Here is a 26,587-nt window from a genome sequence, read left to right as displayed (position 1 = left end):
ATATTAAACAAAAAGTAAGTGTGACATATCAGAATTATTTTTACACACAAAAATACAAAAAAGAAAAGAAAAAAATGAACATATCTATAATTCTATATTTACACCACTATTAAATATATGAATAATATTGTGGAACTTTCTTTTGACTAAAATCAAGGTTTTAATAACTGATTTAGAAATGAAGCCGCTTTGGCTTTCAGTTTCTGGGTCAATGGTTCAATTGTCCAATTTGAGCATGTCAAACCGATAAGATGTAAAATATAATGTAACTTTTTATTTTGACCGTTAGATTAGGATTAGGTTAAAAATCCACACACACACACATATATATATACACAAACACATTATTATGAGAGGGAGTGAGAGTTTGAGAAAGAGACAATTGGTTAAAGCTAAGAAGTGAGAAAAATGAAGAAGAAGAAGAAGAAGAAGAAGAAGAAGAAGAAGAAGAAGAAGAAGAAGAAGAAGAAGAAAAGGGAGTGTTGCGAGAGGTGGTTGCCACCATGTTCACCAATCGTTGTTGCAGAATCGTTTTGCCCTAAGAAGAAGAAGAAGAACAAGCAGAATAAGAAGAAGAAGAACAAGCAGAATAAGAAGAAGAAAGAATTACCACTGGCCGCTATCTCCATGTTCATTATCACCACCATTACAATACTATTTGCCCTCTTCTTACATCTCTCTCATCTTTCTAAATCTCTCTCAGATCTCAGATCGTTTGTTTCATTGGTATACCTTAGATTTTAATATAAGATCGGTGTTTAATCTCCCATCTCTTGCATTGAATTTTTCGATTTTTTATTGGAGTTGCAATTTTTTTATGTTATAAATGAAAAAGAATCATAGAAATGAGAAAACTCAAAATCAAAATAGAAAAAATAAAAACCCTAACTAATTTTCGAACAAGTTTATGAGATATGAAAGTTTTTTTTTCATTTTTTTTATTTTCTAAATTTTATTTTAAAATTGATAAAAATTTTGGAAATAGTATGAAAGCAACCCAAGAACGTTAACCGGGTCAAACATTTTAATAGTTAAACCATTCGGGTTAGTAGTTCTTTGATCATTTCAACATTTTTTTTTTTGTTTTTGTAAAATAGTGGTTTAGGGCCAAAATGGAATTGGTGACCCAATCGGTTCCCAATTCTAATGGTTTGATCATCTAATCTGGTCTGATTTTCATAAAAAAATGACTAAAATACTCATTTTTTAATTTAATCCCTATATAAGTGTAAGGTTTCAATTGTAAATTGAATTACTACTTTTCACCTCATTCAATTCCATCTATTTAAATCTTACATTTTTTTTGATAAATGAGCAAAAGAAAAAAATATACACCAAAAAGATAAAACATTATAAAAAGAAGAGTTTAGCCAAGTAGGTACGCCTGCCAATGATACTTGAAACTTCACAATTTGATCCAATTATCACATATTTGTTTGAGAAATGGTATACAAGTCATTTTATTATAGCTTTAATGTCAGTTTTAATGGCTACTAAAATACCTATGCTTTTGTATTTAATCAATTTCTAATTGTAAGGGTTGAAAATGTAACTTCAAATATTACTTAAGGTATTAAATCTCATTTTCTCTTATTAAATCCTATATTTTTAAGTTATTTTTCACTAATAAGTGCTACTAATTAGATCTATACCAATATCTTTAACAATATAAAGCCATATATTTTAAAATTGACTAAAAAACAAAACCATTTTTATCTAAGTGGTGGCTAAGGAATTCAACAATCTGAATCAAATTGATCAACTTACAAAGTCATAGTTAGGTAATAATTTTTTAAAATATAAATAAATATAGAAAATTAAAAAAGTAGACACATTTATGATGTTTTGATTAATTAAATTAAAAAATAAGTATAATAAACAATAATTATTTTTATTGATAATGAAAATGAAATACATAATTTAGAACTAACCAAAATTGAAATATAAAAATTAATAATAAATAGTTCAACTTTTGGGTTAAATATGTTAACCTTTAATGTGATAAATAAATAATAAAAATTAATAAAATATAAAAAATATAAAAATACATAAATTTTGCAAAATAAACATTCAAGCACATGTATAACATTGTACATTTATCATATTAAATAAAAGTAAGTGTGATATATTAGAATTATTTTTACACAGAAAAATAAAAAAAATATAGAAAAAATTGAACACACCTATAATTCGATATTTACACTACTATTAAAAATATGAATAAAGCTGTAGAACTTTCTTTTGACTAAAATACTTATTTTTTAATTTAGTTCTAAATTGAACCATTACTTTTCACCTCATTCAATTCCCACTATTTAAATTTTACATTTTTTTGATAACTGAACAAAAAAAAAAAAAAGATACACCAAAAAGAAAAAATATTACAAAAAGAAGTGTCTAGCAAAACAGGTAGACTTGTCAGTGATACTTGAAACTTCACAACTTAATCCGATTATAATATATTTACACATGGAGTTTATGTAGTTATATTTGGATTTTGCAATATGCATTTGATTAATAATAAAAAATTAAAAATTAAAAATAAAAATACATAAAATTTGCTATCATTTTTTTCATTTATAATTACTGTGTGCAAAGCATGTACATGCTTATTAGTATTTAACTATTTATAATGACAATTATCACAACTTTGAAGACATGTTTATATTTACAATTGATACAAAATTTGCACCATATTTATACAAACTTTGTATTCATAGTTGGATAATGTAAAATAGGTGGACTTCAGTCTTGCAAAACCGTGTTTATACTCATTACAACCAAAAATCATTTGATTGGAATGCAAAGTTTGTCGGTGCATAATTAAATCAGTTTGTATTCATAAACTGGTTTGAATATTACATATTTGTTTTGGCACCAAAAACAAACACAACCATTGTCAAAATGATAAATTTGTTTTTGCACCATGAGGTGGAGGGGTGGCTATCTTAAAATTTTAATTAACCATTGTCAAAATGGAGAAAAATAAAAAACAGGGAAAGATGTAGCGTGCCTTTCCGCAAATCAACAATATAATATGCTTTGCATGTACCATCTCACATCCACCCATTACAATGATCAGAAACATACAAAAAGTTTTTTAATTGATTTATTAAGCTAATACCAACGCTTTAAAAAATGACCTGGAAATGGAATTATTCTGGCCATTGGTTTTCGGGTCAATAGTTCGACTGTCCAGTTCAAACGGATGGCTCATTTTTATAGCAAAATTAAAAAAAATAAAAAATAAAAAGCGGTCAAAAACCGTTGAACGGGTCAACGGTTCGACCACTCGGATCAACGATTTGTTGATTTTTTCAATAGTTTTTAACCAAATTTTAAGTTTTGGATAAAATAAAATCGATTGCCTAGACAGTTCCCGAGCTGAACGATCCAACCGTTCGGGTGAACGACGATTCGAAAACATTGACTAATACTTCTATTTGCTTTAATTAGAAACAAAACGTTTTTAGATTAAACGAGGAAACAAAACGTTTTTAGATTAACATGGGACCCGTATTACCCTATATGGAATTCGCAGAGTTCACATTATTTAGGCTCGATTTGGAAGTGCAAAACCTTATATTTTATATTATTTTGTGTTATATACGATGAAAAACTTTCAATCTGAAAAATAAAATTAAAAGGAGCACAAAACAAGTTTCTCTATAAGTTGAAGTACTAACAGAAATATTTTAATCAGAAAAAATTTCATCCGTTTTATAGAGAAACAAATCACAGCTTAAATTACTAAGGGCGTGTTTGATAACATATAGTTAAAAGAAAGTACATCTGCACGTCTAACGTCTTTTTCTTTTTTATTTTTTCTTTTGGAATTACATAGCGACTGTGCCAACCAAGAACGTTCTTTCGGGGGCTCAAGATTAATTACCCTCATGATAATTAATACATAAAACCGGTTCCCCGGCCCGGAGTTTCATGTCCACCATTTTACCAATTAAAATTGATTTTTGGAGTTACACAATTGTCCTTGCTTTTCTTCAGCTGTAATTTGTTGAACTGAGACCTAGACTATTTTATAGGTGTTTGGCATCGGTGCTGGGAACATCGTTGCACTATTGGTATTGGATACGTGGAGTTGTAAGTACTGTTTTCTCAGTAATAATGTTTATTTTTTATTTGAAACCCGTGCTGATACATAGGCTGTTTTTTGAGAAAACAGCATTGGTTTTGTTTAGTACTAGTGGTAGCAGCAACGTTTTTAACATGGTTTGTATTATTCAACATTCAAGATAAAACATTGAATTTAGCATTGCTCGAGACCATATTTTCTCGATTTCCAAGTCAAGATCTAGAGCAATGCTTTTTGGGAGAATGACCGTTCAGCCCACCTTAGAATTTTTAGCCCCACTATACTGGTGAGATGAATGTTGACCACTGATTGATACCAAATTCATGGCAGGATGCAGTTTATGGGGAAGGGGCCATAATTTCAGAATTCTGTGGTGGACTGTAATGTATTCTGATATTTTTTTTCTTTGTGAAAAATGGTAACAAACAAGAAGTCATTGTTTAAAACTGCATTTTCTCTGATGTGAAACCTATGTAGTGCCCATTTTCCCAGAAAACAGCATGGATGCCAAACGCCCACTTTATTAATCTCATCGGTTATATGGTGCAGATATAAAAATAAGAAGACGAAGAAAGCAAAATCCAGCAACAGCGTACCAAACGTAAATATGTGAATATATATAGTCCCGGGAATATTGCTGCCATTGGTAGCCTTAAAATTAGTAAGTAGAGGCATATGTTTTTATGACTCAATTTGGAAAGAGTACAAATACAAATATATACAGTATAAATACATACAAAATACAAGATTTTGCACCATACATATTTGCATTTATACTCCTTCCAAACTGAGCTTAAATAATTGTAATTGGTGCAAAAAAGGTCAGGCTGAGAGATCTAGCATGCATGCAGAGAAGAACAGGTCGAGTATGAAAGAAGACCCTCTTGAAAGCTTTAGTTGAACCTAAAGTGACGTTAAAGCTGATTAAGTTTATAATATTAATTAATTAATTGGATAATATCTTCTCAATATCACAACCAGAATCCAAACAAAAGCGATTGAAAGAAACTGGAAAGAGAATACAAACATATAGGTAGAAACGTTTAGGATAGGAAGGCTTAATCAACATCGTGGTCGTGGGTTAATTAAAAAGGAAACCACTGTGTTTGTGAAATAAACCCTAGAGAGATCAGATCAGACTACCTTTTATGACATATCGACTGTCTTTTTTTCTTCACCAACATCGCAATTTGCAACAACGTTACGTATTTCCATTAAAACCCATCCGTAAATTCATTAAATTCTCATGGGTTCTCCTTGGAATTTGGTTAAATTTAACTTGATTGACTGAGGAGTCAGGAATTTGGTTGAGTAGGGGAAGACTAGTAGCCAATGCTTCAGACAAGTTCCAACTTCCAAGCTCCTGACAAACTGGACTCGTAGAGTAGAGTAGTAGCTAGATTATGTACAGGTACTATACCCTATTTTATTACTCCCTCATCCATTCAAACAAATTGAACCGTTTTTTTCCCGGGTGTCCGGGGAGGATTTGTTCTGTTCCAGGAGACTGGAACTGGAAGTGATGGACATTGATTACAGAGAAGAAGTAAATTATCCAAGAAAAAAAGAAATGGAAACGAAAAGTACGAAGACAAGAACCACGTGGCCCTCCTGATGAAGTTTTATCAGCTGTTACCAACAAAGCAAATAAAGGAAGCCATAAAACCCGGCGAGATAGGAAGGATCGATCAGTCGAGAGATCTGCTGAACTGAACTTTTTCCTGTGCTTTTCATGCACCAGGAAAAACAAAAGAAGCTTTAATTTCTTTTTCATTCATATACGTAATAAAATAAGTGATTTTATCTAAACTCTAAAGTGCTTTTCTCCAGACAAAAGCAAACTAGCAACCGCTGGGTTCCCTTTTGTAATTGAGTAATACCAGGCGGATCACAAATTTGAACTCCCCTCGCGTAATAGCTCCAACCGGCTACCTGAACACTTACTACGACGACGATTGTTTTCTTGGCTGCTTTCTTCTTGTAGCATTGCCTACAGTGTAGCGACTAGCTAGACAGTTTCATTACCGCTCCCTGTTCTTCTTCTTTTGCGTCTCTTGTACGTATATTTCCCTCAAGGACATGCATTTATACGTTATAACAAAACAAAGCGACATTATATCTTTCTTTCTTTCAGTCAATCGGCAAAAGGGCGTGATTCTGCGTCTCTGCTCTGTTTATCATCAACTTAAGTGAATTCTCTCTTCTCTCGTTGTCTGTTTTTCTTTTGTCTTTTTGTTTGTTTCAGCCAATACCATTATTACCAATAGCAATTAGCAAATTTGCTCTAAATAGCTCTCAAGAGAAAAGAATTATTAATTAACGGTTAAATTTTAGTTAATCAACAATAGCAATTAGCAAATTTGGTCTACATTTGTTGTCAGTTGTCATTCCCCTTTTCTCCTATCGTTCATTTTCTTTAAAATTTTGGTTCCCTTCCCTAATTTCTCTGCAATTTACAGATTTACACGAAACAATAACAACGGCCCGATTTTCCAAAGTCACGTGGTGGGATTTGTTTGGACTTTGGAGTGTAGCGGAGCCGGACCTACCCTGTAAAATTCATTCATTCCCGAGGAGACTGTGTGTGCAAAACCAAAGCAAACAAAACCAACAAACAGAGACAATAAAATACCAAAGCAAATACAGAGGGTCCCATACGAAAAGTACACAAAATGCACGGTACATACTACATAGGGAGGGTGCTGTATTTGATACGGAGTTGACCAAACCGTACTCCTAGCATTGCCCTTTCCATTTACTAGTCTCAGTCGCGTGTCTGACAGTGTGTCTCAGTTTCCTCCACCGGACCAGGGTGATTGGAGAAATCCTTTATCCAGGCCATCCGGCCCTCAACTGAATCCTGATTTAAAGCCTGCTAGTGAGTGGTGTCTGGTGTCTGGTGTCTGTGTCTGGTGTCTGGTGTCTGGTGCTGCTGCTCTCTCTCTCTCTCTCTCTCTCTTTTTAATTTTTTTAATATTTGAAAAATAGGTGAACCCGAAGAACTGAACTGACCGGCTCGCTTCCAGTTCCAAGTTCCAACTCAACCCATCAATAATGAATAATCAAATACAAGGCGAAGGCGTCCGGGATCACGTGAAAGCACACGAATCGTCGTATCACGTATATCATATCCACCATTTCTGATAATCCCGGCCATTAAATTATAGACTCCAATCCGATGGTGAGATCCTCACTTTCTAGTTTTTCTACCCATGCCATCAGTTGTACTTCAAACAAAGACCGTTTTTGTACAACTCCTTGATCTGGGCGGAAATCTCAATCGGAAATAGCCCCCTTCCCCCACGTGCAACTGTATCCATCCTTCCAGTTCCAGCTTGTAGTAAATTAGCAAATATTATTATTTATTCGGAGTAGGATTGTAGGAGCCAGGAGGGAGGCCGAGGGGCCCATCGGCCATCGCCACGCTAGCAGTTGTCCGTACGGAAACACACACAGACATAGACAGACAAACGCAAGCCAAACCAGGACAAGCTCAAATCAATGACCCACGCCACGCGTGGTCTAAGATAGATCGCTCGCGTTTTGGTTCAACCAAGGTTCATTAAAATAACAATTAATATAAATAATAATCAATTAATAACATAGAAAAAAATTTACAGATAAATGCAAAGGTAGATTTTGCTCTGGAGCCGGCCTATAAAAGGCGAACCTGCACCACCGAGAAGGTTCACGTTCGGTTATCCCTCCTCCCTAATAAGTCCTCACTCTCTCTCCTCTCAAAGACGAAAGTCAGGAAACGACTCTTTCTCTCAGTAGTCGAAAGAGTTTCCTCCTCCACTCCTGTTTTCGAAAGTTAGAAAAAAAAAAGAGGGAAAAAAGGAAGTGGAAAGCACAAACAACAGTACATCTTGCAGTTGCACGGTCCATATCACTCTTCCTGTCTCTTTATTTCTCTACTCTCTTCCAGATTTTCCTTCTCAGATTTCCATTCCTTTCTCAGCTCTGTTTCCATCTTACCATTCCCGCAAAATCAGTGTCCAAGCATCAAAATCTCTTCAGATTCTCTTCTCTTTTCTTCGTAATCTCTTGCTTTTTCTCGTCTTCCCTAGACAAACTGACAAAGCCTTCTGGCTGCTTTCTGCTTTTATATAACAGCTCATAACCCGGCATCATTCCAGTGTAATCCATTTTGTCACTTCATCGTCGGCGTTGAAGCTTTGATCGGCAAACCTGAGTTCCAACACAGTTCCAGAAAGCGCTTTCCAGGTGTAAATTTTCATAAATCTGTCAAAAACTATGTCTTGACGTTTGTTGGGTTCCGTTTCTCTGCACTCGGTTCGGCTTCCGACACTTGTTCTCTTACATTCAGTCTCCAACAAATAAAAACCGTCTATCCATCTTTGTTGTCTCCCGATAATGGATTCTTTCGATTTCGACAACATTAAAGCAGAGAAGGCGAACGCTATGCTCAGGTACCATCGCCTTCGCAAGATTGCCAACCTCTTCCGCTGCGTTGAGTTATGTGTTGCTCTCATCATATTCTCCTGGTTTTCCACTCGCCTTTCGATTATCGTCAGGATCTCCGGCGAGTATTTCCGGGAGCTATGTGTGGTACTTGCTAGTCCTCGATTTGTTTTCTTAGTCGGTAACGCTATCATCATCATTCTGTTCGCGAAATCCGGCCAGTTCTCCGGCCAAAATGCTTCCGCAAATACCTCCAGCACTGATCTCTACGACGAGTTCGTGAAGAGCAGCGAAAACCGTCGTAGGATCCGACCGGAACGTCCCGAACCGGCGCCAGAGGTCATCGTATACGAAGACAAGGAAACTGTTAGCGAAGAAAGCACAGTTTCTCCGACATATCGAGACGTTGAAATGGTTCCAGTTACCAAGACTTATCAGAGGAGTCACTCGGAGAACTTCAAGCACGAGAGTCAAGAAAAAATGCTTAAGGAGCTCCGGCGGTCGGAAACGGAGAAATGCTGGAAACTTGAAGAGTCCGACGCAAAAGCGGAGGAGGCGTCATATTCCGAGTCTGATTTGAGTAACGAGGAGTTCCGTCGCAAGATTGAAGCCTTCATAGCGAAGCAGCAGAAGTTTCAAAGGGAGGAATCCATGGCTATCGTTCTTCAGACTCAAAGCTGATTAGGCTAATTCGCAAGAGAAGAAAAAGAAAATAAAAATCACTTGAAATATAAAACTCTGCGCTGTAGAAAAATCATCTCATTTTTCTTTTCTCATTTTTGGGTTTAATTGTTAATTTTCTTCTTTCTTTCCTTTTCTCTCATAATGCTGTTTGAGGCTGTACAGTGTAATGAAGTAAGGAGTAATTCTCTTTCTTCCCCTCCTATGTTATATGAGAATGGAGAGTGCTGGTTTCAAAATCTGAACCATTTGATTAACTTGTTCTGATGAGTTATTAATTTAGCTAAGCAAATTAAAGAAAAGTTTTCTGATAAACCATTTTGTTAAATTGATTGATTCCCCTTGTCTGTAAGCGGAAATTATTCGGTTGGTATTTAACAAAAGAAAATAGGAAGGAATAAATTTCTTTCTTTTTAAAACATTAACAAAAAATATAGATTATTAAAAAACAGATTGGGGATTCGGGATGCGGGATGCGGGAGACAGTCGATAGACTGAGACTGGACATTGCTTGCTGTCTTGCACGGATTGAATTTTAAAGAAGCATTTTCATTTGTTTTGATCATGTGGGAGGGGAAAAAGGAAAGCAAAAGAAAGGAAGGGAATGGTTCTTCTTCATTCTTCCAAGACATTGAAATGAGGGTACCACAGTACCACCACTCTACAAAGCAAAATTTGTTTTTCTTTAATATAAATATATTATTTAAATAAAATTGTGGAATGTGTAACCCTTCCTCTAAATTTTTGTTCCTCCTTTTTTATTTATTTATTATTATTTTTTTTTGTGTTTAGTGCTTACTTTTTCATTCATGGATGTTAAAAGGATGATTATGGTTTTCTCTTTGGATGACCCCATTAATGGGATTGATTGAAGATTATGGATTTATCTTTATCACCTGGATGATCAGTTATGATTTGATGTTCGATTGACGACTACCTATGTTGTTTCTATAGATACTCCTGCTCCTAAGTCTGGGAAATCATGAGACCTATTTTCAGGGACCAGACCAGGATTTCTGATTTCAAAGAAAGCCACTCAAGGAATTGAAAGATGAAAAAGAGGAAGAGATCTGCAATCATTTCGTAGTTCGTTATACAACCATTTCTTTTCTTCTTAGCACCATTTTCCCAGGGATTGGACTGAGGGCTTGCTTCTTGTCCGAATGCTTCCATCTTAAAGATGAAAGAAGTTACTTTTTTGTTCACTTTTAATTTACACATAATAGATTCTTAGCCAAATAATTTCTAATTTTTTGCTTACTTTTGTGAAGATTCTCATAATTATCTCCACTAGGAGAAGGATTATGGAGTGGGTGAGGAATTTTGCTTCTCCTCTCTCTCTGTGGGGATGCTAAAAGGATTACTAAGTTATCGCCACTTACCACTGCCATCTTTCTATAATATTCCCTACCTAAAGGTACATCTCAACATCTTCCCCTTTGCTTTGCTTTTCTTTCCCTTTTTTCATTTTCTCTTTTCTTCTTCTTTTGCATTTTTTTTTCATCTCTAAAAGGGCCCATCTATAACATGAAAATATGCTTTGACAATGTCCAATGTGGTATTTAGTGGTGGGTTCCAACGGGCGATGACTTTTGTAGAATTTGTTTTTGTATATTCACGTCTTTGTTTATAGCAATACTGTCCTACCTTGCTCTTATCCATTAATGGGAGAAACTAAGATGTTTTCTTGTATCTATTGCTTTTACACTTGATAAAAAATAAGCTGCCATTATATTATAATATGTATTAGAAGAAACCCGAACGATCCACAGATTGGCATTAAAAGATGCTCGTGTTCTATGAGGGAATGATTAAGATTTAGTTTCTTAATAAACAACCCAATGTTTGATGTTTTTATTTAAAAAAAAAATCAAATAACCCACAAAATTTTTATGGGGTTGGGAAGCAAAGAAAAAGGAGGAGAGAGAATTTGAATATTATGTATATGCAAAGCCATTAATTATTAGGTTCAATGGATTTAGCCATTAATTGTATACTTTTCTATAGGTAGGTAAAAGAAAATGAATCCTAGATCCAATTCTAGCAGACCCATTTATAAATACCACTTATTGGAGAATAATACTTGAATATATAATCACTTCTTTATACCTTAAAAGTATTTTTTTTCTTATTTTATTTAGAAAACTTTATATTTTTCTATTACCCAAATTGATTCATGGGCATAGCCATAAGCACTTGCCAATATAATTGAAAGAAAACCGATGCCAAATTGACCAAACATAAGCCACCATGTATCTCTAATGAGACCCAAGTGAAAATGTATACGTAAGACCCTACATGTTTCATCAAAAAGCCTGATTTTCACTTTTCATTTTTATCCTTTATGGTTTTTATTTTCTAATTTTATTTAATTAATGGTCAACATTTGTAATTGGATAAAGCAAATAAAATAATAATAATAAAACCGTTGTGGAACCTATTCCTCTCTCCTTTTAGGCCTTATATGATCTTCTCCCAAAGCACTTACCTAATAAACCTTTTTACTGATTAGAGCCAACATGTGTCAAGTATCGGATGGTTTGCCCAAACCATGGTTTTGAATTGAAGGGAAGAATGGATTTTTTTGACCTCTCTGTTTCATCGTCGAACAATCAATTCGATGATTAAATGAAACTTTTTTTTTTTGTTTTCTCCCTGTTTTTCAGGTATTTTTTCCCATTTCTCCTCTATTTCGATTGTCTCCATTAACGTAATAATTTGTATATATTGTCATTGCAAAATAATTATGAAAAACATAAAAAGAAGAGAATAATATAAGTTATATAAAAACAAAGAAATGCATAAAAATTTTACAAAAAATGAGAATGTTGCAATTGGTTTGCTCAAAAGACCCTAATTTGCTTTCTAACTTTACCCTCAACTTTCTATTTTTTCCCATTGTATATATGTCATTGCAAAACAATTATGAAAAAACATAGAAAATGAAGAAAATAATATAAGTTACAAAAAACAAAGGAACACGTAGAAAGTTTATAAAAATTATAGAAAATCATAAAAATTGAAGAAAAAATAACATTAAATTATAAATCTATACCATACTGAAAAGTGAGAATATTGCACTTGTTTTGGTCAAAAGACCTCAATTTTACTTCACAACTTTACCTTCAACTTTCTATTTTTTCCCATTGTATATATTATCATGTGTACTGTTGTTAAGTAAGACCTGCAACTCATCTCCTCAGTCGTATGCAACACAGTGACACATTATGAAATGTTTGATTGTTTTATTCTTGGACAAATGTGCAAATGTGCTCAACACGCCTAGCTAGAAGGTGTTTGCATACATGTTACTTTAGTGGTTGGTTGATAAATTTTGCTCCCAACTAATTTCTTTATATCCTCTTAGTTAAAAAATAAGAAGAAAATGTTTTTAGGCTTAAATGTAAGTTATTTAATAGTCGTATTAAATAACGATTTCTGCTATTCAATGGTTAATTTAGTAAATTAACATAATAGCTTTGTTTACTTCTAACCATTAATAGTAATTATTCTTATAGATTTTAGATTATCACAAAACAGGAGATTAGTTAAGAGTGTCATCTACTATTCTCCATAATTTTGTTATTGATTTGGTGCATTAATGTTTCAATCTGATGCATTTGCATCCAATATTATATGCATATTATAAAGTTCAGATCATGGCATTTTGTGGTGATAGTTTTTTTTTTTTTTTTTTTATGTATTATATAATTGTCTTATGATTTGAATGGTATATGAATTTTCATCTATACAACATAGTCAAACTTTACCATCAATATCAAATACCTAGTGTATCACATGGACCACTGTTTTCAAAACCGGACCAAAAAAACCGGGAACGATCATCTGACCGGTTCTGTTTTCCCCAAAACCGTTGATTTTAGTCAGCAAACCGTTGAATCGGCCAATTAACTGTCCAAACGGTTTTGACCATTTTTCATTTTGTTTAATTTTTTAATTTTTTGTTAGAATGGACCGAATGTTCGGGCTGGATGGTCGGACCGTTCGAATCGGTAACCGGACCCCTAGGCCCTGACCGATTCGGTCACCGGTTCAGTTTTAAAAACCATGACATGGACCATTCACTTGTATTCACCAAACGAGATTCATTCAAACTAAAAGATGTTCATACCGACAGTAAGAAATAAATGGAAATGAAAAAGTTAGGGTGTATTTGGTTCACAGAATAACCAAATTCTCCTACATCCCCCCAAGGTGAATGTATATATAACTCTCAAAGAGGGTGGCGATGAATAAAATAGGACTTTTTTTTTTTTTGGGGGGGGGTGTTTAAGTCACTAGTCTTTTTTTTTTTCCTTTTGTTTCTTGATTTTGAATTGGCTAGAATATGAATCTCAGGAATTGCCATTCCTTTAAATGAGGAATTCCATTCCACCAAACAGCTCAATTTAAGAAAAAAACAACAAAAAAAGATCACTGAATTGGATTAATATGCATTATTTTTACCCTAATTTAGTAATTCTGAAGGCATGTGTCACAGATTAGACATGTTTGAACCTCTTACATACCAGTAATTAAGTATACAATCTACCTAGCTAATAAGTAACTATCCATATTTGTCAACTGTCGGCATGTTATTTGAGATAGCTTTGCCAAATGAATTGAAGCCCCTCTTGGGTCTAACATCTTATTTCTTTGTAATAAACAAATAAAGGATGTAAAGATATAAAATAACATAAATATTTGTCTCCTTTCCCCTGCAATAATATCTTTGTCTCCGAGGCCTGCTTGTGTTTTCTTTTCCATGTACTGCTTAGTAGCTGTCAAGGCCAAGTCTGAGGCCCCACTTAACCCCAAAAGTCATTCAATTTTGAATCTCTCTCTCTAGCCTCTACCCGGCCAAACCTAGACTGAATTTAATTAAAAAAAAAAGAAAAAAAAGTCTGAAGTAGTAATTTTTATTTGTTATATAATAGTTTATTGATATATTTGGTAGGATTAGGATAAAGTGAGGAAGGGGTTCCAAGTTTGGACACATCAGACTTCGCCCACCGGTAAAACACCATCTTAATTACTGGTTTCGTAAGGAACCCTAATTTTAACGTGTTTGTGAGGTCAACATCATGAACCATTAAAGCAGGGATAACTGGCTAGGGTTAATGGGAATAACTCTTGGTCTGTCCCAATTATATACATATACACTTTCGTGTGGTGTGGAGAGTGAAGACCTCTGCAAATTATGTTGTGGGCATTCAATAAGTATAATTTATCAAGTTTGTTTTAACATTACAACATTTGTTTGCAGCAAGGTGTTTAAAATTGGATCGGACAGTTGTGGGGATTGGTTCCCTGTTGAATGGTCCAACCGTTTAATTTAAATAGATGATCTGTTCTAACTTAAAAAAATAAAAAATAATAATAAGAAATATTTAAAAATTATCATTTGAGTTGATGGTTCGATCATTCGAATCAACTGTTTATTGACTAAATCAATGGTTTTTAATAAAAAACGGTTTTAGGATGAAACAGAATCAATCAGTTGAATGAACAAATTTTTTGGTCCGACCTTCCGGTCTGATCCGGTTTTGAAAACGATGGTTTGTAATTATACCTTGTTTTGATGCCGTAGGCCCGTAGAGGATGCACAAAGCAGAGAAATAAAATAGTTTTGAAATTATTGAACGTATAATTAATGAAATTATTCAAGCGATTAGCAACCTCAATTCTCAAAGAAGATCGCTAGGAAGTGTGAAGGTGGGAGCTGGGGAGGGTCTCCCAGTCCTCTGGGCTCTGGCTCTCTGCCTCTATTGAGATGTGTGGATCCTATTCCTTCCTGTCGGCCGGAACAAGGTGGGCCCTTGTCTCCAAAACTACTACTTATTATTACTGAGTTACTGTGACACGCAATGGTAGGCTAGGTTGATTGGTTACTTCATCATAATTCCTGTACGCGAACCATCTCAATTCTCAAGTTTCATATTCATTCGTCATACGTAGCCAATAATCTCATTAGTCATCACTCACTCCTTTTTGCTGTTATGGTTGGACTTGATCCAGTTCATTCATTGAACCAAGGCAAAGGCAATGGCTCAATCCCCAGTCCCCACCTACCTACCCCTCAAGAGAAAAAGTAGAATATAAGAACTAAAATAGACAGAAGCTTTATCCACACAATGTCACAATTAATTTGTTGCATATTTCAAGTATAAAAAGGGTGGGACAAGTTCTCTTTTACACTTCACAACATCTATCTGGGGAATGTCATTGTTGGTTGAGAATTGATTAAAAAAAAAAAAGGAGCTCTTTTGGCCAGAACCGACAAAGCAGCGGTGGACCTATTTTGGTGCACATAAATACACACACACGTCAATAGAATAACTTACCTGCACATGTTACCTCTCTCTATCTCTCCCTCCCAATCTCAACATATATGTCATATGTGCTTCCTTGATTCCATCAACTTTCATATTAATCACCTACTTTCTCACATTTGTGAGTTGTGACAGTGAAGATGTCATGAGGTTTAATACTTATTTGTATTAATTTGGGTGGATGGTGGTTTGGCTAAGAACAAAGTGCAAGTTGAAAGAATTGGACAACGCCCAAACAGTGGCTATAGCTTACAATAACAAAATCAAAATTAATTTTGCAAAACCAAGAAGAGAATTCCAATGTCCTTGTCAATTGTCCAAAAATTAGATGTCCTCTTTCCTTTTCCACCCCTCTCTGCTACTTTTGTCCAATATGGGGCTTCTAGGTTCATCCTATTCAAGTGGGAGATTTAAGAAGACTAATATTGTTCTTTACACTTGAAGAAGATATATAATGTTTCATAAGAATGATGATATGACTTATATGTTACACCAATATCGTCTAGGACCCAACTAGGGGGATTAGAATGGTAATTTCCACAAAGACTAGAAATGAAGATAATATCTGGGCTCTATTATATTGTTTTCTCTTGATTTCAGGTCATCGTTTATCCAATAGTAGGACCTGTTTTCTTTTGTTTATAGAAATGAAGATAATATCTATCTGGGCTCAATTATATTATTTTGAGACCAACATCAGCCACAATTGGCTGACTAGTTGGTTAAGTGATAATTCCATTCTTTTGTTATATCAACTTGTTATACCTTATCCATGGCAACGAATATTTCAATTATAAATTATAATAGACACGTAGCGTCCTTTTATAAACACCAAACAGGCCTATAGATTTGCATAAGGCTCATCTTGCAACCTGGAGCTCGAGGGTGTTGATGTTGTACTTAGCAATGACTACTTATTGTCATTGATGGTGATAATGGGCCAGTCGGACTTTCGACCTAGCATTCTTTGTCATGCCTAGTGCAGCCCTGCACTAGACACAAAACTAGAGGCCAACATCGTCATGTATTTGGTTGGGCTTGAAGCACTCTCATAAGCCATAACCCACAGACCCGACCATTCATCGATATTCGTCCCATTTTCATTAAGGTGGTGTTTGGTTCTATTACTATTTTATCTTGAAAATGGTGCCAATTCACCACTATATAGGTATTTCCCCAATGAAACTTGAAACATTGTTTGATTAAATCATATATTAAAGAAAAACATACATTTATCTTATTTGTGTGGAAGTATTGGAAGATTTTTTATTGTTTTTATGTTCTGTTAACAAAGGCATTTTTCACTATTTAACTTATGAGGTGTTTAATGGCGTTTAATAGCGCCTAATTATCAAAAAAATGATTTTCAATTTTGTTTTTCATGATGATTACCGTATAATAGTTTTTTTTTTCTTTTTTTAATACAACGGCAACGAAACTAGATAGCCCCTGATTCACTGAGTTCACTTCCATGAGAAAACGCCGACAGATCTTAGTGAACAAAGCCATATTATTTTGTCTCGTATCTCACCATGCTCTCAGGTATTCGTCGGTTCCATGGGCTTTGGAGACCCACAAATGGAGATGGGTTTAATGTAGGGGTGCCAATTGGACTGGATTTGGTCTAATTAGATTCAGTCCAATGTGAGTCCATTGCAAATGGATCAAGTCCAATCCAATGAATATTTTGGACCATTCAATTTATTGAAATTTGCTTTAATTTAGATTGGTTCCAACACAAATCTGGTCCATTGACACCTATATTCTTATCTTTTATCAATGGATAATATATTGGCTCAATCCAACCAAATCCAATATGGATGAACCAGGTTCAATCCAATACAATAAATACTTTGGACCATTAAGTCTAAACTGGTCCAATTCAATATATCTGGTATGTGTAATCCATCCAAATTGATTTTGATTTGGAAGGGGTCCAACCCAAAACCACTATTGACACCCGTAGTATAGTATAATGGAGGTTGCCAAAGTTGCCATGTGGTATATGGGAATAAATGAAAATATAGATTTTATAATCACCACCGCTCTACCTGGATCTGTCAGCTGACGTGTTCGTTTTTGATTGGGTGTGTAACCCATTGTACACATCTTGTTTTGGCAGATCTTAAAAAAGAAGTCCGAAACTCCTGCATTTCCTTCTGTACCAATCGATTGTCAGATTTGACGCAAGTACAGAAAAAAATGCAGCAAAAAATGAGATCTAAATTAGGCCTGTTAGTGTTATCCTAAATTCTTCAGCCCCCTGATTATCCAGGATTTGGATGGTGTATTTATGCATTTAAATCGAATTGGGATTTGACTCCATTTAATTCAATTATATTATAATAATATATAAATTTATATAGTTATATTTAAAATATTTTTTATATTATATATATATAAATAAATTCAGTACATTGTATTTATATTAATTTATTATGGAAAATTGTCTAAAACTCACCATGAGCTTTCAGCATTTTTCTTAAACTCACCACAATTTTTCAAAATGTCTAAAACTCACCATGTCACTAACTTGACATTAAACAGACAAATGAGTGTTAATATATTACCATTTTAACGTCTATAGAAAAATATAAAATATATACAAAATAAATTAACAGGTGTTAATATATTACCATTTTAATATTTATACATGAAAAAAGGAAAAAGTTCAAAAAATATTTTCAAATATAAAATACATAAAAATATATAAATTACAAAAAAATATAGAAATTGCAAACAAAATAAAAAATTATTTTCAAATTATAGAAACTATAGGAATTGAAAAACAGAATCAGAAAATAAAAATTGTAGAAAAAATACCAAAAATTATAGAAAAACACAGAAATTGCAAATGAGTAACAAAAAATACATGAAATTTTATAGATTATAGAAAATAGAAAAATGTAAAAAAACAGAAATTATAACAAAACACTAAAAATTAAAAAAAAACAAGAAAATTGAAAACTGAAAAGACCATTTTTCCTCTAACTCACCATTCAAGGGTAGTTTGGTCATGAAAATTGTTATTTATGCTGACATGGACACCTCTATTAAGAAGCATTAGTGGTGCAGTAACAAGAGGTGAGTTTTGGAAAATAAAAACTTACTAACATGGTGAGCTTTAAACATTTTGAAAAGTTGTGGTGAGTTTAAGAGAAATGTTTAAAATCCATGGAGAGTCTTAAACAATTTCCCATTTATTATATATAAAAGTTGAAAAATAATTAACTTTTTAATTTTTTTTTCTAATTTAAAAATCAAAATAGAGTTGGATTAAATCTAAATCTGATCCCACTTCATTAGTATTCAAATTCAAATCCGAATACAATTTTCAATAATAGGATTGGATTGGGATTTTGGTGAATCTGATCCGATTCCCATCTTTTTCCAGATTTGAGATTCTATACTCGGGCCTGGGATTACGATTTATGAGACAGAGTTTAACCTTAAACTATGTTTAGTTTGAAGGAAAAGGTAGGGAAAGAAAGGAAAAGACAGAGTAACCTATCCACTAGGAGTGAAGCCGATCCGGGTTTGGAGTCTTCGGATCTTTGTTTAGGCATTCCGAGGCAGGAGCACTCTTTAGCCTTAATAGACTGGACCCAAGTCACCATAAGCCGCTCATATCTGTCATCTCCTAGTGGATAAATCATAAACGTGAGGATCAATATCTAATTCTAGCAGTGCCGAAACATGTGAACAGTTGTCTCCCCCCCAACCAAAGAGGACGAGGATGGTGCATTCATTCTCAAATCTCAACATCCTCATTCCACCATACATCCATTCTCTCTCTCTCTCTCGTACTTACATTGTCCATAGTTTATGAAATCCAGAATTATATAATGGCACATTACCAGTTAAAAAATTTCTCGTCTGCTGATAACGACTTACAAGGTCTTGATGATATTCGTCCTTCCCCTCCAACCTTGCCCCCTTCTTTGATCCACAATCTCCATCTACGCTCCAGCTTTGCATGATTCTTATTTCTTAAAAGGCAATCCAAAACTATTCGACATTATATTTCAGAAGAACTTTTCCGGTTGAAGTTTAAAGTTCGATATAATTAGTGTGAGAAGCACATATTATTTTTCCTGGATCCAACTTATTATGGCCACAAATTGGAAAGACGCAAGAGTGTTTCTAAGAAGCGCAAACTCCACATACTATGTTCCCAGCAGTTGTGAACTTGTGACACTGATCCTATATACTTTGCGAGAATATGCTTTTTTCAGAGTCCAAAATCGAAATGAAGACATGGGTCTTCGATGGAGGCCCATCCAAGGCCCATCTCACCCCTAGGGGCGGCAGTTCCTAGGATAAGGACAAGAGTCCAAGATAAGTCAAGAAAGGATAATTCAAGATCCATCAAGATTTAATCCAAGACTCCAAGACTTATCAAGAATCCAAGATTATCAAGATTCTTCCAAGATTATCAAGAATTCAAGACTCCAATCAAGATCCAACAAAGACTCCAAAAAGCATCAAGAAATCCAAGACTCCTAGATTCATGCATAAGGAGAGCTAGGGAGATCGGACGCTGGAAGATCAAGCCCAAGAATTCTAAGAGGGTTCGACCTTATCTAGACAACCCAAGAGGATCAAGATCAAGATCAAGATTCATGTTCTTTCCTAGTTCTTTTACAATTTCTGAATGTATTATAAATATTGCTATTTTCCCAGAATTAATCATCAATTCATAGTTCATAATTTCAGAATTTCTTCAAGTTCTCTTCTTCCAATTTTCGCCACCTTTTCTCTCTCCTAGAGAATTCGGTGTTCTTCGCTAGCAGTTAGCGATCACCCGGTGCTTGCATAGCCAGCCCGGTTTTTCATTGCTTCCACGTTGTGTCAGGTGGTATCAGAGCAGGGAGTTTGCCCAGTCAGATGGCCAATCAAGACAGTAGCAGTCGCAACCCACCCCGTGACGGATTGTTTTTGTGTAGGCTTGCCAAAGACCCAGAGGAACATGGACTTCGTCTTCGTGGTGGTTGATAGATTCTCAAAAATGTCTCATTTCCTCCCTTGCAAGAAAACAACAAATGCATCCGCAACAGTCAGATTGTTTTTCAGGGAGATTGTCTGCTTGCATGGGGTACCCAAGACCATCACATCAGATCGTGACACACGGTTCCTCAGTCACTTTTGATTCATCACTTAATTCAGCAGTACAACCCATCCGCAGACAGATGGACAGAAAGAAGTGGTAAACCGGACCTTAGGGAATTTAATTCGTAGCATATGTCGGGAGAGGCCAAAACAGTGGGACTTCGCCACAGCCCAGGCTGAGTTCGCCTACAACAATGTAGTGCATAGTTTTACAGGCAGATCCCCATTCTCCATCGTGTACATGAAGGTCCCTAACCATGAACTGGATTTAGTGAAGCTACCCAGAGTACCCAACGCCAGTATCTCAGCAGAACAGATGGCAGAACAAATCCAGTCCATCCAAAAGGCCGTGAAGCAGAAGCTTGAGCAATCCAACGCCAAGTACAAGATGGCCGCAGACAAGCACTGACGATCTCAAGTGTTTGATGTAGGTGATGAGGTTATGGTCTTCTTAAGGAAGGAAAGAATTCCTGTAGGTACCTACAACAAGTTGAAGCCTCAGAAGTATGGTCCATACAAGATCGTGAAGAAGATTAATGATAATGCCTTTATAGTGGACCTACCAGATCATATGGGTATATCCAAGACCTTCAACGTTGTTGACCTTCACCGGTACCTGCCAGAGATAACACTTGCCAATCCTAGACATGACTCGGGGTCGAGTTCTCTCCAAGTGGGGGAGAATGATGGAGGCCCATCCCAAGGCCCATCTCACCCCTAGGGGCGGCAACTCCTAGGATAAGGACAAGAGTCAAAGATAAGTCAAGAAAGGATAATTCAAGATCCATCAAGACTTAATCAAAGACTCCAAGACTTATCAAGAATCCAAGATTATCAAGACTCTTCCAAGATTATCAAGAATTCAAGACTCCAATCAAGATCCAACAAAGACTCCAAGAAGCATCAAGAAATCCAAGACTCCCAAATTCATGCATAAGGAGAGCCAGGGAGATCGGACGCTGGAAGATCAAGCCCAAGAATTCCAAGAGGGTTTGACCTTATCAAGACAACCCAAGAGGATCAAGATCAAGACCAAGATTCATGTTCTTTCCTAGTTCTTTTACAATTTCTGAATGTATTATAAATACTGCTATTTTCCTAGAATTAATCATCAATTCATAGTTCATAATTTCAGAATTTCTTCAAGTTCTCTTCTTCCAATTTTCGCCACCTTTTCTCTCTCCTAGAGAATTCGGTGTTCTTCGCTAGGAGCTAGCGATCACCCGGTGCTTGCATAGCCAGCTCGGTTTTTCATTGCTTCCACGCTGCGTCAGTCTTTTAGTAAAAGGTTAATTCCAATATCATGAATTGATATTTGGTAGAAGGCAGCAACAATTGATCTGGTTCAAAACTTCAAATCTATTGGGTTAAGCATCAGTCTGTCATTGATAGCATGTTTAATCATCAGTAGATTGATTCCCATACAAGGTTTTTTCTAGATGCTTATGCAATATGTCTTCCATTCAACCAGTAAAGTTATAAAGGGCATGTTTGGTGCGTCTTTTCATGCAATCTTTCGGCTATTTACAAATTGGGAAGACTGAAAATTGGTCTATTTCCATTTGGCATTTGAAAGATCTAACTGCTAGAAGATGGGACGTCGAAAAGATGCGAGAAGCCCATTACATCTTTTGCGTTTTAATTTCGCACGGAAAGACCTGAAACGACACACGAAAAGACGTACTTCTGCCAAATGGTCTTCGGGTTACCCATATCTTATGTCAAAATCTCAATGCATCTTTTAACTATGAGAGCTACAAAGTCTAGGCTTTGCAGCATGCTTTGGATATGGTATAGGGTGCATAAACGATTAATTAGAGTTGAATACATTTGTGTTTTCAAAAATAAAGTGTCAAATACATTCATTTACATCGATGCCTAGACCAAGTATACAACTTAGGTCCACAGCCTGGTCAACAGCTTGGGGCGATGATCAACTAATCCAAAGATTCTGAACTCCAGACAAGCATCATCCAAAGCCAACTATAGGCACAAAACCAAAACTACACTGCACACAACACAACTTAAAACATGAACACCCATAAACAAACACCAACATAGGTAGGTATTGGGGTCATGGATGAGCTGGTCCAAAGAGACACATAGTCGCCCAGTCATCGCCTGGCCAACCCAGCCACATCGGTATAGCTCGGCTAGCTCCGCAACACATACTCATTCCGCGGCTTAGGCCGGGCTACGCTATTAGTGTGGCCTCCCATCTTATCCCCTCAGCCACGTCAAATACCAGTAGTGCGGATAAGCGTAACTATGAATAAAGAGGAGTGGGGAAGACAACTCCGCGGGGTATAAAAAAGTATTCCATACTCAAGGTAAGGGATCCCAACTTCCGACACTTATACTGTTATTCTGCTCGGACCAACATCCCTCTAGTTCGGCCCGGCCATCCATCACCTCCTACTGACTTGAGCGCCGGAGTACTTACACAGGGATATCTCCTTGGGCCTCTAACTACTCCTCGGTCTTGAAGCGCGGCCTTATCCTTATAACTTGGCACCGCCCTATTGACAAATACTATCTGATTGCTCTTCTCACTTCGTCCATCACCTCCGACAACTCGAAATTAAAGCCTTAAACCAAAGTTTAAGTTTTCTTCTTCGTTAGGTTTATTAGGACTGGACTCATTCTCGATTGCACCAATCAATGGGGCAAGGGTTGGGATTTGACCCCTGCATGAGACGGTAGATTAAGAGTAGTGCTGAGTATAATATGAGGGCAATAAACCATTAGTCGCTTTAACAATCTAGTAATTAATGGTAATCAATGAAAGAAATTCTGTTTGGTCTCTAGTTGTCAACCTTAATTAATAATGGATTCCCAATTCAATTCCAAATTCAACACTTGTCAGTTTCCATGTTGCAAACCCACAAATACTACGATAGGATACAGGTAAGATCGAGTATATATGCTGAAACAAAACAAGTTTTCTTGACTCAAATCGATTTTCTCAGAACTGCAATAAAAGTGATGGGCTTGATCTCTTCTTTAGCCATTTCGTCATCGACCATTCTACCATAGATTTCAAACAATCTGTCCACAATTCCTTCCCCGAAATGATGGCAAATCATAGATTCCTGGATGGCCCTAACCGTCGTCGCCACAATCTGTCCATAGCTCATACCATGTTTGACCTCCCTTTCTATTTCGAACATTTGCAGGCAGTCAATAGCAAAGGATCCCTCTCTTCTCACTTCATCTTCTATTTCATCTTTGGATGCGGCGTAGAAATGAACGTCGTAAGAATCCAGTTTTTCTTCCTCCACCTCTCCCTACACAAACACAAACATACAAACTATACATCATTAGCCACACGAACTGAGCTCCTGAGCGTGATTAATTAATGGCGATTTATATATATAGTAGTTGTGAGGGTTGTGCATTTAAACTATTTAACGGTGCATACTTGAGCGACCATAACAGCCAACGATCGGGCGAGGAGTTCCCACAGGAAAGCGTTGCCCCTTTCAAGATGATCTTGACCTCTTCTTCCCAGAAAGACTAAAACCATTCTTCCTCCTGGCATCAGTTCTTCAGACCTTGATTTCAGGAACAGTGACAAGTCCTCTCGAAATTGCATCAAGTAGGCATCCGATACCGATGGGGGGCTTGCTTTGGATATGTATATCTGCCCCTTGTTTTTCGACTGCCCCTTCTCATCATAAAGTGTCGGAGGAACCTACACCACAGACCACACCAAGTCATCACACCACGTGGCTAAAAATAATTGAACTACTGATCAGAAAACAAACCTGTCACAGTATTTTGCAGCAGGTAGGTGGTTGACATGATAGGAGGGGTCGGATTACTTACCCTAGAGAGCCAATGCAAACTATAGGAGGAATGAATGAAATGCAAGCTACTGCGGGGGAAAAGGCGCCCATAGAAAGATCCGGGAACTCCAGATATGAAAACAAACGGAGTGCCGTCATCACTCGTTCCGTTCTTAAGCTCCTTGTAGAAATCTGGCAAGGTCATGAAGACTGAATTGAAGTCATTGGTTGGGAGATCGTTCAAAAACACTCGGAATTCTGTCCTCGGACGTAAGATCCTACGACGCATCCCTTCAACAGCATTAATAATTTCTCTTATCACTGATAAAGTATTAGGGCCCGATGAGCAACCCAAATCAGCTACCGCCAAGCCCTGTGTACTTGTTGTTATATAAAGGTCCAGGATGGTGTTGATGGTGATATGCTTCACCATGTCAAAGGCTTTTTTCTGGTGCAGAGCAAACATGTAAGTAATGAATTATGGTATGAGAGTAAGCTAATAGAAGGACTAAAAGTATAACGGCAGAGAGAGAGAGAGATTGTAACCTGGAGTGATGAATTTGCAGCATAGCTCGTGTCTCCAAATCCTCCTGTCATGTGGAAGACTTTTTCGACGTCCATATTCGCAAACTTAGATAAACGATGGAAGTTTGCTCTTCCTTAATGCTTTGGGTTAATGGTAGGCGGTTCCCAGTTTTTATAGAGCTTCTCTTTTGGGCTGATTAAGCAGCTTTTTTTGACTTTGCCTTTTCAAATTCTGCGGACCGGTCCGTGCTCCTTGAGTGGTTTTTCATTGCTATTTGGCTATTTGCTAGGCAGGGGGAGAGAGAGAGGACCGTAGGGGAAGAATCCTACCAAATTTGGATGGTTCCCACTAAGTATATGCTTTCTAGGGAGCGAATGAGGGCCGTTCCTAACGTATGTATTATTGTCCGTCTAATTTGCAAAAACTATCAGATCAACTGTTGTTCTTTCGTCATCCACTCAGAGAAGAAGAGGAAAGAAACAAGGAAGAGAGAAAAAACAAGGAAGAAACATTCCACACAAACAGAATTGGGTGAGTTCCTACTTACTTGGATTGTTCCTAGTGACCTCTTATGTCACCGACGTCGTCTTTTAAATTTCAGGAGGCCAGTCTTCTGGGGGGATTATTGGCTAACATATTTGGCCCCTATCAGCTGAAGCTTGGAGTTAATTTACAGAAATATATACTGTTAATGCCAAATATATACATGTAGTCCTCCCATTATCATTTGTTCTTTCTCAATGAAAACAAATGAAGCATTCCATTTTAAAGCATGGTTGCTCTGGTTTTTCTGGATTCTAGTAAAAAAAATATCGCAGAGGGTTACGTTGTTCTGCCCACAGATCACTCGACAAGATGGGATGGCTATGGCTTGCTTGATGATTTGATCGATAAGCACGCGTAGGGCTAATATGTGAATAATGAAATGATAAATTAATGCCGTGATAATTGATGATGGACCACTTTCGCTTAATGCCCTCCATGTCACGGGCCACGTGGTGACTGGGGGAGATGTCTGCACTGCACTCTGGATTCCTTTGGCATCAAAGGGAGATGGGACCGTCCATGATCAATGAAGAAGATCTGGGCCAGAGAAAAAGGACGAAAACAATTATTTGATTGGTTTCATATATCCAAGGCTGACTCCTGAATGCTCCATTATTTGTGCACAAGAATCTCAAATTCTCTCCACCCGTTATTTGTGCACAAGAATCTTTTCAAGGGTAATCTTAACGGACAGGTGCCAAAGAAGTTTTTAAGCGCTCATTTACAACTTTATGCCTACTGATCTCGACTGATCTCGCATGTTTGCGCTGAACACACATTGAATGGACTTTAGCTCTGTTTGGTTGCAGTGAAAATAAATAAATTTGTACCAATATAAATGAAATAAATGCAAATTCTCATTTAATTTTATTTTGGGTTTTACTTTATTCTGCTCTATGTCATAATTTACTTCGTTTCTACGGCAATAAAATAAAATTTGAAACAAAAATAGGTCATAGTTTACACTCAAATAATTTGCATTGCAGGTTGCAATCAAATACAACCTTAGTGTCTAAATCTTTTATCATTTAAGTTGTGTTTGTTTTCGGTGGAAATTTTATTGATGTAAAATTCAGTTTAAAATTTT

General features: G+C 36.1%; 2 protein-coding genes across 2 annotated transcripts; one reads left to right on the top strand and one right to left on the bottom strand.

Moving 5' to 3' along the window:
• Positions 1 to 7,775: 7,775 nt before the first annotated feature.
• On the top strand, positions 7,776 to 9,392 carry LOC104595642 (uncharacterized). Its single transcript, XM_010256467.3, has one exon. The coding sequence runs from the start codon at positions 8,471 to 8,473 to the stop codon at positions 9,197 to 9,199; it is 729 nt and encodes a 242-aa protein (XP_010254769.1). The 5' UTR covers positions 7,776 to 8,470; the 3' UTR covers positions 9,200 to 9,392.
• A 14,062-nt stretch (positions 9,393 to 23,454) lies between these two features.
• Positions 23,455 to 25,132, bottom strand: LOC104595641 (putative methyltransferase TCM_000336). The gene is made up of 4 exons (XM_010256466.3): positions 24,975 to 25,132; positions 24,469 to 24,876; positions 24,062 to 24,334; positions 23,455 to 23,927 (listed from the first exon to the last, which is right to left on the bottom strand). The coding sequence occupies exons 1-4, from the start codon at positions 25,047 to 25,049 to the stop codon at positions 23,592 to 23,594; spliced, it is 1,092 nt and encodes a 363-aa protein (XP_010254768.1). The 5' UTR covers positions 25,050 to 25,132; the 3' UTR covers positions 23,455 to 23,591.
• Positions 25,133 to 26,587: the final 1,455 nt, after the last annotated feature.

Source organism: Nelumbo nucifera, chromosome 5 (genome assembly GCF_055504915.1).
Source record: "Nelumbo nucifera cultivar China Antique chromosome 5, China Antique-T2T, whole genome shotgun sequence".
NCBI lineage: Eukaryota > Viridiplantae > Streptophyta > Magnoliopsida > Proteales > Nelumbonaceae > Nelumbo > Nelumbo nucifera.
This window is presented reverse-complemented; position numbering and strand designations above follow the sequence as displayed.